General features: G+C 34.6%; 1 protein-coding gene across 2 annotated transcripts in view; it reads left to right on the top strand.

Moving 5' to 3' along the window:
• The window catches only part of LOC150092929 (G protein-coupled receptor 143-like), a 100,957-nt gene that overhangs the window by 20,641 nt on the left and 65,389 nt on the right, over positions 1-14,927 (top strand). For both annotated transcript variants that reach the window (XM_090413894.1, XM_090413893.1), the window contains exons 3-4: positions 8,683-8,783; positions 10,464-10,552. In XM_090413894.1, the coding sequence (XP_090270020.1) occupies positions 8,683-8,783; positions 10,464-10,552 (190 nt within the window). The remainder of the gene's footprint in view (positions 1-8,682; positions 8,784-10,463; positions 10,553-14,927) is intronic.

The raw sequence follows: 14,927 nt of genomic DNA, 5'->3' as shown, positions 1-14,927 counted from the left end.
TTATCATTTGCCTTTTCCAGATTGACAAAACTTAAATACAGATCTTTGTTATATTCCCATGCTTTCTCCACTATCTGTCGTAAAGTGAAGATCTGATCCTGACAGCCTCTGTTTGGCCTGAATCCAGCTTGTTCTTCACTAAGCTTTTCTTCCACAATTCTTCTCAACCGTTTCTCAAGTATACTTGCATATATCTTGCCAGGAACACTCAGTAGGGAAATACCTCTGTAATTCTCACATTCAGTTTTATTTCCCTTTTTATATATGAATAGTATAAGAGCTCTACTCCAATCATCGGGAATTTGTCCCTCTGTCCAGGCCTTCTGAACTATGCAGTGCAGCCACTACTTTTATACCACCATACTTCAGCATTTCTGGTCGAATATCATCTATTCCTGCTGCCTTTCCAAATTTTAAGCCTTTGATGGTTTTTTCTACTTCAAGTATGGATATGTATTCCTGACTGCATGCCTGGTCAGTGTTTTTTATCACTGTGCTGTCATCACTGCTTGTTTCATTTAGCAAATTTTCAAAGTAATTACTCCATAGTTCAAAGATATCTTTTTTCTACCGTTTTCATGTCACCTTTATCATTTCTAACTCCTTTTACAGCACTCTTTCCTCCATTCCTAAGCTTCTTCAACAACCTCCAAAATATTTTGCCACCTTCTTGATATTTATTTTCTATGTTCTTGCCAAAGTTCTCCCATGACTTTTGTTTAGCTAGTTTTACACAGTGTTTAGCTTTCTTACATTTGTCTCTGCATTCTCTAAGAGCAACAGCTGAGTTATTTGACAGGAACTTTTGATAGGCTTTCTTCTTTTCCTTCACTGTCTTTTTAACTTCCTGTATCCACCATGGAGTTCTCATTTTTCTATCCTTGCGGACAACCTCACGACATGCCTCTCTGGCTGAATCAATCAGTTTTCTTCAAGGCTTGCCACTGAATCTCCAAGGTTTGATTCCTGTTCTCAAACTCTTTCATTTTTTCTTCAATAATCTTTGTGTATTTTAGTCTACAGTTCACATCTGAGAGCTGCTCAACTTTTATTCACTTTAAAACTTTCTTACATGTTATTCTTTTCAATATGAAATTCAGTTTTATCCTGCTCAAGGCTAAATAGTGATCGCTTCCAATTTCAAATCCTCTGTATACTCTGGTGTCCTGCACCAGGGAGAAAACATCACTATCAACAATAACATAGTCAATGAGACTTTTCTTATTTCTTGCCTCTTCTCTCCATGTGAATTTGTGCACATTTTTATGTTGGAACATGGTGTTAGTAATAACCAGTCCATGTTCTGAGCAGAAATCTAACAAATATTTGCCATTATTATTAGCTTTGCTCTTTTCTTCAAATTTTCCCAATATATTTTTGTATGTCTCACAATCATTTCCTACTCTGCTATTTAGATCCCCAACAAGGACCAACTTTTCCCTTTTCATTGTGTCAGTTGCTTTCTCTAAAGCATCAAAAAATTCCTTCACTTCTACCTTAGAAGCTTCTTTGGGACCATAGGCACAAATAAGTCTCATTGTCCAGTATCCCATTTTGATATTTGCCCAATAACTCTACTTGAGACTGCCTGCCATTCAAGAAGATTAGCCTCATATTTTGTGTTGAATACTGTGGCTACTCCTTTTCCTTGATTGTCATTTCCTGAATATAACATTTTGTAGTTATTGCTCAGAAAGATCTCACCAGTTTTTGTCTTTTTTGTTTCAGTCACCCCTATTATGCTGATCTGGTACTTATCTAATTCCTCGGCTAGCTCCATTTCTTTGCAATTCAGGCTTCTTATGTTGATAGTACCGATCTTTAACTCTGCTGATGTTGAGTTGGGATGTTTTTTCAGATTTGTTCCAGTAGCTAACGTTTCGCTGTTCACCCTGGTTTCCTGTTGAAAACAACAGGGGCCTTGTTTAACAGGCGACATCCCATCCGGCATGAAATTTTGTTATGTTGTACCATCATTTTATAATTTGGTTTAAGCCAATAAGAATTACAATTTGGTTGGCTAAATCCCAAATTGCTAAAACAGGACCTACCCTTTAGAAATCCATGCTGACTGTCATAAATTCTGGTAAAGGCTTATACGTTGATTACTCATAACAGTTATTTTTCATGAAATAATGTATATTTCCTGAAAAATATTAATTATAAAAGACTTTAATATTTTCCTATATTTCGGCAACATTACATTGCCATCATCAGGGATCACAAAAAATAATGATACGTGCATGCAGGAACTAACACTGGGCAAATGAGGCTGAAGAAAGGCAACTGAAGTTGGGGATTCCTAAACAGTGCCTTTTAGTTGGTTACATTTGGTAGTCTTCACCTATGGATTGAAGATCTTAGGATGAATGCTTCCCAAATTTGGGGCAGTCTCATGCACTCAAATTTGTTGAGGTCTGGAAAGTTTATCAGGGCTGAGGCAGAAATGAAGAATAATCTTTCATATTTGCATTTGCTGTGGTGTGATAGTGGCCTCCTTTCAGTGTCTCCTGGGATGGGTGTCCAAAGCATGGTTAGCAAGTCCTGTGGCTGTATTGGTGGAACTGGATGTAGTTCTTGTGTTCAGATATTCTGGTATTGGCTGTCCTGTCTGACCATAGTAGGACAGTTTGCAACTGCAGGAGACCTGGCATATACCTGGTAGGTCTAGGTGATGTGACTAGTCTTTGGTGGAGTGGCTAAGAGATGACAATTTCTTTGTGGTCTATAAGTGGTTGTAAGGTTGTATTTCCTTAAGATTTTTGTCCTGGATATGTGGAATGGTGATAGATCTTGAGTAATCTCTATGCTGAAGGAAGAGGGGGGGGGTATGGGATTTTAATATTTGGGGGGGGTTGTAGCCATTGGCTAAGAAAGTGTTGAATTTTCCTTGCCAAACGAAATAGCCTGAATTCATGGTGAACTGAAACAGGGCAGAGGTATCGGGAGCGGGACATTAATGAATAAAGAGGAGACATCAAAACTGACCATTATGTCAGTATGTTGAGTGTGAGGTTTTCTATACTGTCTTTAAAAAGTGGGTTGAGTTTTTTGTGCGTGAAGGTGTGTTTCTAGTATATTGTGTGAGCACTTTGGCTAAATGTTTGGCTAATTTGTATGTGGGTGAATCAATGCCATCCACAATGGGATGGCACATTTTGTTTATGGATTTTTGGTAGTCCATATATCCAGGGAGTCTAAAGTTATGTTTTAGTCTGTTTGTTGACTTCCACTTAACCATTTTAAGGAGCCGATGGAGTGTTTTGATCTGTGTACTGGTGGTATCATAGTCAATCATAGGGTTTTTCATACTTTTAAAAACTGCAGAACACTACACAAATATATACTCTGTTTGAAAAGAAGTCAATGGACACCATAGTGTGGTGCTCACCTTAATAAGATATAGGATCTCCCTTTGCTATTGCAGCAATCTCCTTTCACTGTGATGACTTCAGTAATACTTTCCACAAGCATATGATAACAATCAGTGGCAATTATGGTCACATTCGGTGAGTGTTGTGGGTTGACCACTATAGGGGTAGCACTTGCAGTTGTTGACACCCTGCACTTCCATCTCAGTATGGTATCACTGATTGTTGACCTGGGATAGTACAGTTTGTCAACTTTTGGCGATTGCCGAATAGATAGGCCTGCAACATGCATCTTTTGGCTATGCCTCTTTCAAACTCCGTCATTTCTCTTCTCACAGCCATTTCACCATGTTCCCAAATCAATTATGTCCCAAGACATAATTGACTTGGGAACATCATATTCTTCCAATTTATATCAGCTACAAACACGTGACTCATTACATGATATGATGCACCCTTCCCATGAGCATGTTCTTTGATTTCTTTCTAAGCAGTGTATATGGAGAGAGAACATTAAGTAAGTCTTGTCATAACTTCCTCTCAGAATGTCTAATTACAGAATGTAATTAAGCCTTTGCAAGTGTGAACACCATAATACAGTAAACCCTGGATTTAATGGACAAAATTTCTGATCGTGTGTCACGTGAAAACACCCTATTAATTTTAAAATGCTTTTAACCAAGATTTGCTTATAATTAAATTAACAGGTTATTTTTTGTTATTAATTTCCTGTTATTTTTAACAAATTTTGGCAAATAGGCCATCATATGTTGGAAAAACACTGTACTAATTTAGCTGACATAAATGAGTCACTGCTCATAAAGCATGTTCAGTGAATGATTAGGATGTGATCACACCAATCGCACTGTAATTGGTTCTTTTGATACGTGGTGTGACTTTCTGCGGCGTTTTATTACGCACATTTTCATAATTTTAGAGAGTTAATTATAAAAAAAACAGCAATATTCAATAGTTAAAAAAAAAAAAACTTGATAGTTTTTTCAAAGCAGGATTACCTAAACCAAGCGCCTCAACATCAAACATTAACTTATCTAAAAGTGTGTGTAAAACAATTTTTTTGTTATTACAGTGCTAATATTGATAAAATTGGAGTATAATTAATATAATTACGGCTATTATAGCCTGTTTTTGTTTAGGAGTGTCCCTTGTTTTAATACATTGGCTAACATTACTCAAAAAGGGCTGTTTTTTTAGGGCATTATGGGTGAGTATAGAAGGCAATTATGGCAGAATAAACGAGGTGGAAAAAATTTTGTACATACTTTGTTTTTGGTTCTATGATGCCTTCCAATTCCATGATCTTGCTGAAGGTTGTTTATAAATGGGGGGGACATGGGGGTGCGTCGTTTTAACGCGGGAAATAAGTTTGGAAACCCAGTTTACTATTAATAATATATATATATATATATATATATATGTATATATATGTATATGTCCACGCGGTTAGCCTAGTGGCTTTGCGCTTCGCAACCATATGCCTGGGGAAGGAGTGTCCTAGGTTCGATTCCTGTCCATGACTGGAATCGAACCTAGCCAAGTTAGTCGGTCTTGGGCGTGGGCAGCAGGGTTTTTATCCGACAGTTTATCTGGGGTTTTTCATCCCGCAAGCAGGCAAACCGGCCCCGTGAACACACAGGTTACAGTCATAAATACTTACAGCAAGGAAGGCAACGGGAAACAACCTAGCTCATAATCATTTCTCCCTAGAATGGTAGCATTTAGCAACCCTCCCGTGGCCGTATGGCAGAAGGGAACCAGAAGATAGATAGATAGATATATTATTTTGTTTAGGGCCGCATTTTTTGTGGGGGGGACGAAGGGGAAGAATGTCCTTATGTGGAAACTGGGACAGGGATTAACGGGGTGTGGACCGTTTCAGACATCGTCTGACCGTCATCGGAACCTTGTGGGAATGAGTGTAGGGCTATGTCAAGGCTGCAAGTTGCATCTGCCAAATTAGTGGTCACTACATGGCCGGAGGCGTGGCTTAATTTGTAAGTTCTGGATCGTCTAACATTCGGAAATTAGGTAGGGGGGATGGACATTGATAGAATTTTCATCGCATTTTATGGCAATAGTTTCAGATATTCTTAATGTTACAGATTTTTTTATTTTTTAAAAAAATTTGTGATTTAATGGCCCATATTAGTCCGTTAAATCGAGGGTTTACGTATTTTAAAAATTTTTATTTAAAAATTGCACCTTTTATTACATGAAGAATGAAATTTTAGTTTACATCAAGGAAAGTGAGCAGGTATATTTTTTAAAAAAGAAATGAAACTATAGTTCTGCTGATAATGGACATATGGTTGTCAAAAGTGAAAGTTGAATATGGTTGCTTTAAATTACTGCTGAAGCAACTAAGGCTGTGAGGTCACTATATTATGTCTGTTAATTGCATCTGTTCTTATGACCAATTTTCTTTTTTAGCTAGATGAAAACCTGAGGTTCCAGTAGGGAAAAACCTATCATCCCTAGCATGAGACTAACTCACTTATCTTGAATTGATAAGTCATTATAAAGACTTTTCAAAACTCAGATGTGTCCAGAATGCTTCACCAAAAATAGACAAAACACTACAAAATTTGAATCTCCATTCTACTTTTAAACAGCACTTTAAACTGAATCCTTCTCTGCTTTAAAGATACTCTTTGTCAAATTTTAGCACATCTAGAATTCCACAGAGTGCCTTGTGGCTGGCTGCAAATGGGCTTGCTTTAGACACATTGGGAGTGCATTAATTGTTTTTCCCAAAGAACACCTAAAAATACAGAATACAGTAAACCCTCAATTTAACGGACTAATAGGGGCTATGGGGGTGTCTGTTAAATTGCAAATTTTTTAAAATAAAAATATCTGTAACATTATATTGCAATTTTATCAATATTAGCACTGTAATAACAAAAAATTGTTTTTCACACACTTTTAGATAAGTTAATGTTTGATGTTCAGGCACTTGGTTTAGGTAATCCTACTTTGAAAAACCTATCGAGATTTTTTTTTTTTTTAACTTTTGAATTCTGCTGTTTTTTTATAATTAACTCCCTAAAATTACAAAAATGTGTGTAATAAAACTGCCGCAGAAAGTCGTGCCACGCAACAAAAGAACCAATTACAGTGCGATTGGTGTGATCACGTCCTGATAATTCGCCGAACATGTTTTATGAGCAGTGACTGATTTATGTTAACTAAATTACTACAGTGTTTTTCCAACATATGATGGCCTATTTGCAAAAATAGCTGTTAATTTAATTATAAACAAATCTTGGTTAAAAGCATTTTAAAATTAAGTGTTAATTTTTACATGTGACAAACAGACCGGAAATTTTATCTGTTAAATCGTGGGTTTACTGTATATATGCTTCATGATACTACAATACATCAGCAGAAGAAAGACCATTAATAAGTTTGATTCTGGCTTCCAACTAATGGAAACTTTTGATTTCCTTTTGCCTGCTCATTTTTTGAGTTGAGCTGATATTTTGTGCAGGCAAGTAGAATGTTTTTGTTTTCAGAAAGTTAGGTGTCTAAAAAATTCTGTTTAGTAGATACTATTTCACACATTAATATCAGTTAGGACTAAGACTTGAGCTGGATCTTTGTGTGTCAACAATGCCTACTATATTGTTGCCAATTGCAAGTCTGTAAATCATTAAGAATTGACTCAGCTACCAGCAAATAAGAATGGAGACCATCTGATTGCTCCATTTGCAGAATAAAAAGGTTACTAGAGGATTATTTTTTATTTATGTGCTGCAGTTATTATGATAAGATACTGTTATCATGTTGGAGGTTTAATGGAATATTTGGAATGGAAGATACTATTATCCTTCATATGAACATATATAAATCTAAAAAACTTTCTTCTGAGCATCAGTATTAAAACATTAAACATTTTACCAGTTTCAACTAGTATGACTATTTAGTTGCATAAAATTTGAGAAACTTGTTTGAAGACCTGTTCACCTTACACTGCATATAATTCAGGATCTGAGTTGTAACCTTATACAGTTTCCAGGGATGGCCTCTTGAAGAGGTAATATTTCTCTTGATATTGCCTCTCCTCCTTCTATCTATCAAGTTAGCAGATGATGGCTGTCCCTCAGTCTGTCTTCATACCCAACATTCCAGACTTCACACTACTTAGTTATCATTCTTTGGATCTTTATCAAAATCATCTCAAAATTCTGGCAACTAAATCTCTACACACTATACCTTGTTTTACTGATCAGGCCCCTTTATAGCAAAACTATAACCTTTTATAATGTTCTCATTCACATTATTTCCCTAATCCACTGTGTTGTCATCACATTTTTAGAAATGTAGTTCTAAATATTTGCCATCATTCCCAAATTCTTTATCTCTTTCATCTTATTCAGTATATCCCAACAGCTGTTTGCACTAACACAACATTGTTTTTCAAATTTAAAAACCTTCACTTTCAGTTGGCACACTACTTATATGAGGGTGGGGTCTAGAAAGTTCTGATAACACCTAGAACAAAAATGATATTAAAGCAACTGATGTAACCACAAGAAAGAACATACGAGAATATAAGAAAATAAGTTACCTTCATAACTCTGCTACTGGTGTGTTCTTTCTTATGGTTATATTGGTTGCTTTAATATCATTTTTATTCTAGGTCTTTATAAGAACTTTCCAGACTCATCCCCCCCCCCTTGTATACTCAGAATGAAATCTTCCTGGAGTCCACATCCCTTTTTATTCTTCATTCTTTTCCAACTTTGTATCATCTGCAAAAACGGAATATCTTCATTTAATCTTCTCTTGGTGGAAAAAGTTTTTTTTTTTTTTTTTCATTGAAAGGAATGATAGTCAGTACCAGAATATTCCTGCAGATTCTAGCAATGTAGGATCACTTACTAAATCATTGGACATATTTATATAATTTACTTTTATTCATAGCCTCTTAAAAGAATAAGGTTTTGGATGAATAGGGAATGTGCTTAGGTATGAGTATGATCCCCCCCCACACACACACACTTTTGACAAAAGAAGCACAACATTTATGCACCATACTAGTACATTCCATTTGTGTGATTTGAAACTGGTATTGCAGAGTATTTAATAACAGAATAAATCAGGATAAATATACTCATCTGACATGTTTAAATTCCAATATCTGACTCATCAGATATTGGAATTTGTTATACACAAACAACACATTTACAATTAGTAATTAAATTTACTTAAAAATAATTAACTCTTGCATGTTACTGAAACTATATAACTCTATTCTTATAATTAAAATTCATTACCATTACTTCAGGTGTTTTAATACGATCCATATCCTGGATTGTGGATCCCAGAACCATGGCTGGTGATCTAAATGATGGTCAGAAAGGAAAACCATTTTGTGCAGTTGTTTCTGTAAGTATTCTCAAAGAATGTTTTAATAGAAGTTCTCAGAAGACCATTTTGGTTTCATACTCATATATTGTATTAGCAATAAAAACTGAATATCAAAAAAAAAAAAGATACATAGACTCCTCACTGTATCAACACAATTATAATTAACTTGCTCATTACGCTTCACAAACTAATAATAAACCAGACCAACACTTCATGATATTATTGCTATGGTAAAGGAAATTCTATATAGTGAATCTTCCGCTATTAATAAATTATGTTGCTCCCTAAGAGTTCTTTAGTAAAAGTTGACTTAGTTATAAAACAGTAGATTTTGTTGTTATGCTCAATAAATTGTACTTTGAAGGAATATTTATGCAGTCATCTTTGTTATATTAAACTGGCATAAATAAAAACTGCAGAAAACAATTTTGCAATTTATAAAGATTTATTTGTTGTATTATACTGTGCATGAATATACTCAAATTGTCCATTTTAATGCATTTTATACTGGTGATCTCGTATGCAGATGTGTTTATGGGCTATACCTAGATGAGCTACATGCAGCTGTTAACTGTTACTTTGAGATCCTTGCATGCATGCGTGTGTGTCACATTCACTGTCAGAATGCAATATGTAGTACAATGCAATTTTTTTATTTTCTACATATAAAAAATAAATTTGTTTGCTTTGAGTGTGCATGCATTATAACATGAATTGTAATTTGAATTGTTTCTGAAAATTGAATTTTAATGGAATCATGCATAAACTCAATGCATATGATTAAAATAGTACTTATGCTAAAAAAAAGTAAGTAAAAGTCTACATATTTGCTGGTATTACAGTGTATTTTCACTAATAACTTGTGGAATTTTTAGTCTAATTACAAAAGTTCTGTTTCTACCTCTCCTATTGCAGCTCATTGTTTTAAAGTTCTGGTTGCTCATCAGGTATTGAAGTAGAGTAATATGCATATGTAACTAGCCATTGTTTTTCTTTGACTACTACCCATGTATCTATATTCACTCCCTACAGCTAAAGACATGATATTAACCTTTACAAATAAGTTACTCTTTTTAGATAAGAGCAGTACAGTTGTATATGTCTAACATTGAACTCCATCATCATAATATATAATTGTTTTATCTGCAAAAATGCCAGCTATCTTTGCATGGACTTGGGAAAGAATTCAAACCAGAAAAGAGAAAAGATATTTTGAAAAATGTACTTACTATTGCTGTCGCTTTTTTATCATTATTTACTCTTTTTATTGTGTCCCTCTAACCTTGATGAACAGTGGTTAATTCTGCTATATTTAAAATATGTGATAGGATTTAGATATATAAATCTTTCTAAGTTGTAAAAAAGTTTACTTGAAATCATGAAATACTATATTCTTATTCCACTAAAACTGACAAAAAAAATTACCTTGTATTTAGTGATCTGTTCAAAACTGAAATAGAAGCGAACATTTTCTTAAATGTTTAACAATAAAGGAAAATATATGTTCATTAACTTACTAATATAGAGATGTAACGAAATAATATTTCTTCATAATTACTGTGAATTCAGTTGAATACAGTAAACAGTCATTCGTTACCTTTTAGAAATAAAGTAAATGTGTGTAAATTCTTCTCCCTGTCTTGTTTGTATTAATAAGTGAATTCAGTCCAGTCTGAGGTTTTTCGTTTTTATTTCCAGACATGGATTCGTTACTTCTATACTGTCACCTTCATGTGGACATTATGCTATGCTATTGATATCTACTTGATATCTAAGCAAAAAGTTGGGTATGTATGTAGTTTTGTCTGCAGTTTGTTTTGTCTGAATTGGGCTGAATTTTTATGCATTTAATATAGATTTGACAGACATCTTTGTATAATTCAGTCATTCTGCTTTTAAAATCTATCTACAAATTAAAATCTAATTTTCTTTGAATATTCAAGAACTTATGATTTATTTTTATTTATTTGCATATGATGTTCAGTTAAACATCATAGGCATTGTTTTTCTTTGACTACTACCCATGTAGTAGTCATGGGTAAATGATCCCTTATGATTTATTTTTATTTATTTGCATATGATGTTCAGTTACATCATTCTCTTTCCCCCCCCTCTTCAATTAGTTGTTCTTGCAGTTTGTTTTCTTACTTTTTCCATTTACTGTAATTTACTTATTAATACTTGTTGTGTATGGAGTTTTAGAGTAATAGTTCCTCAGCTATTACACTTTTACCTTATGACCTGATGTACAGTTTCTGATGCTCTAAGTAAGATCTTAAATTGTGAATAAATTGCTTTTTTGTACATTCTCAGCAAAATATTAATGATTGCTAATCTTATACTTCTACACTATTTTAAATTTTTGCTTAGGTGGAAAATATAATGGCTTATATTCCTTTTTTTTCTGTGATTTCTTTTTTAAAACTTTTAGCTTTGTTATAGCTTTTTGATGTATATTATCATGACAGTGTAATAAAAAAAAAAAAAAAAAATTAGCTCATGTTTTTCTGTTTCATTTAAATACCTATCAAAATTAGATTTTTGTTTACTCAATTGTAGAGATAAAACATCATTATATATGTGTGTGTGTGTGTATTCAATTCTCATTATAGTGCAAAGGAATAGTTTATTATAGTGAATTTCAATGGACATTTCAGTAGTTTGTCAATAAGTGAATCCATTGTGATGGATTCACTTCCAGAGTAATTTAATATTCAAATCCAGAGTAATTTAATAAAAAGGTGGCACACCTTTTGGCAACACCTATAGGTAGAGATGACCTTGCTGTTGCTTCTGCCTGGTATCTCCACGTCTGGGCCTGGCTCCCACTGAAGAGACCTCAATAAAGGTCAAAACTATTCTGGGTAGTGGCCCTTCTCTTAATGCATAACATTATACATATCCGCAAGGAGATGTGTTTTACATTATGAGAGACACTGAGGTAGGAGTGATGTTAGCTTGGTCCACCTTTGCTATGAGTTGCCCGGTGTTGTACTACCTTACTCCAGTCCTGAAGATACTTTCAGGCGCAAACTTTGTTTGCTCACACTTGGATAAAGGATTAAACTAAATTTATTATAGTCTAACCAAGTGAAAAATAAACTTTCAAAATTCCATACTTTTCACTAATTTCCCAAAAAATCTGTTTGTACATTATTATATTCTGTATTTTGTTTAAACATATTGTGCAAATTTTGTTTTCTATCTTATGTATAAGTATATGATATCCTCAATTTATCACTTGGCCTGCAAAGTTGAAAATATTTACCATCCAACATTTTTCAGAAAAAGTTTGCTGACCTCTCCATGTATGCTGAATGTATGCTGCTTAACATATGAATTGTTTCTCACATACCACTTCACTCATATGCTTGCTGATATTGCTGTCAGCATGTTCCTTTGTCTAGTACTAAATAACTTCTTATAATGGGTTTAAAATTGTCTTGCACTGAAGAAGTTAGTTTTAGTTTTGGAATTGCTCTATTGTGATTTCAACAATAATAAGTACTAATGTTAGTCACATATACTCAAAATAATTTACATTAATTCTTGGCCACTATCATATTATCAATATTTCACAATAGCATATGAGATGTTCTATAACCAGCATGATAAGGAAGGCAAAATCAGATTATGAGAAGAATTTAGCCGAATAGGCCAAAGGAAATCCCAGAGTTTTTTCATTATGTGGCAAGTAAGAGGAAGAATGACTATGGAACATTAACCTTAATGAGTGATGATGGTCATGAGGAGATGGACGCAGATAAAATAGTTGAGTTACCGAGTGACCACTTTGCAAGCATATATCTTCCTAGTGAGGTTACTGCTTTAACCTATGTGACAGAAACTAATGTGGGAACAGAGGTGGATGAATTGGAGGTCCTTACGATATTGCAGAATCTCAATGTAAATACAGGTGTGGAATTAGAGCTATGGTTTTGCAAGAATGTGAAAGAGAACTGGCAATGCCTTTGACTAAGCTGTTTAATTTAAGTCTCAGCTCTGGTAGAGTTCCGAGGGAGTGGAAAGAGGGCAAAATTATTCCTTTGCATAAGGGAGGGTCTAAGACTACAGTAGCAAATTATAGACCAGTCAGTATCTCAGGTGTGGTGGTAAAAGTATTAGAAAAATCAGTAAAAAAGAGAATTCAAGAATGGGTAGATAAAAATATGATATTGTATGAGGGTCAACATGGCTTTGTGAAGGGTTGGTCATGCTTTAGTAATTTACTAACTTTTTTTTATAATAGAGTAACAGCTGAGTTGGATAACGAAATGGCTACACAATGATTTTTGGTGATGTAGAAGCAGTAGAGAGGATTCAGACCTGTGTGGATTGCAGAAGTTGGTTAATAGGAGAAAAAGAGGGTTATATGATAGAAACATTTAAGTTGCTTAAAGGATTTTATAGGATAGAATGCAGTGGAAATGTTTTATCATTTGGCTAGAGGAACCAGAACAAGGAGTCATCCCTGGAAGTTGAATAAAGGTGTGGTCAGTAGGGATGTGAGGACTAGATTTTTTGCTTGGAGAGTGGTGAATGAGTGGAATGGGTTGCCAGAGTCATTTGCGAGTTCTTTTTCTGTTAATGGGTTCAGAGAGAGATGATAGATTGGGTCTCCTGCAATGAGTCTTCGGACTCCATGGAGGTGCCTGCATAATAATAAGTGTATTATGAAATGCTGAGAGACAAAAAGCTTCTCTTTTTTGTTAAAAAAAAATGGCAATATTTCTCAACTGAAACCTAACATATGCTCTGTCAACATTAGTTGCTGACAGACTTATGTTGAGGCATTTTACTAATGTTAGTAGAAGAATTAAAACCAAAAAGAGTAGAACTGCATCCCCGTTCTCCTGCTGTACTGAGTATAAAGGAGAATCTAGGTAGCATATACTGACAAATTTACATGATGAGTGCAGGCGGAGGAATTATTATGGGAGATTTTAACTATGGGGACACAAACTGAAAGGAGAAATGGTTATAGGCAGGGAAGGAAATGGAATTTATACAGCGTCTAAGAGATAATTACCTAGGACAACATGTAATGGAAGGGGACACGAGGTTCAAGAGTGCTAGATCTGGTCATAACATCAGAGAATATATTAGTAACCAGCATAGCTATGCCTCACTAGTAGAAAGTGATCAGGTGGTCTTGACCTGCAAGATTATCAGACATGCAGAATTTTCTGTAAAAAAGGGATATATGTGGAATTTCAAAGATTATGACCAACTCAGAGCAGTGCCATGGCATAAGAATTTGGAAAGATTTTAGCAGTACATGGGATATGGTGAGGGTTGTTGAAGAAAGCAGTATTGTATACCCAGAATTAGACGGAAGAATGAGGTATGAGTTAAAATGGATGAATAACATCATTAAGCATGAATTGCAGAAAAAGAAATCTTTGGAGGGGAATATAAATTTTAAAAAAGGTGATCAACGAGCCATGAATAATTACAAATACATTGCAAACATCTAGAGCAGGATATCACTGGACCACAAAGAATACATTTTAAAATTTTCATGCAACTACAAACAGCAAAAAAGGACCAATTAAGAAATAATCTAATTTCAAAAGTGGATTGGATAGAACACTATAAAACATTGTGGGATAAAAAGCATGAAATACAAAACAATGACAAAACTCACAAAATTGAAGATATCAATACACAGGAAAGTACAGATGAAATAGCAATGGAAGAATTAGAAAAAGAATTTAAAAACTCTAGAAATGGAAAAAGCCCTGGCCTGGATGGAATATGCATTGAGCTCTTTAAATATGCAGACAATAGCTTAAAAGAAAACCTTAAACTCTTCAATAATGCTGGCCTGGTTGGCCAAGTGGTTAGAGTATCCACTTCAGAACTCCAGCCAAAGGGCTGCGGGTTCGAATCTCGCCGTGGGCATGGATGTTTGTGATTGTCTGTGAAAATACTAGTGGTGGTGGTGGTGGTCGGCGGTAGATGCCGTTCGTGTAGATGATGAAGGTAGTTGCAGTTGGTGGAGTGGTGGAGACAGAGTTGTAGAGTATGTGCCCTCTCTCGATGAGTCTTTGGACTCCTTGGAAGGGTTATATAATAATAATAAAAAATATGGAAATATCAAAACAATGGGAAACTGGAGCAGTAATAAATATTCACAAATAAGGTCCCAAGGACAAATGT

This window comes from Typopeltis vanoorti, chromosome 24 (assembly GCF_054136105.1).
Source record: "Typopeltis vanoorti isolate ZY-2024b chromosome 24, IOZ_Tvanoo_1.0, whole genome shotgun sequence".
In the NCBI taxonomy this organism is placed as follows: domain Eukaryota; kingdom Metazoa; phylum Arthropoda; class Arachnida; order Uropygi; family Thelyphonidae; genus Typopeltis; species Typopeltis vanoorti.
The sequence above is the reverse complement of the archived record's forward strand: the minus strand, read 5'-3'. Positions and strand labels throughout refer to the sequence as shown.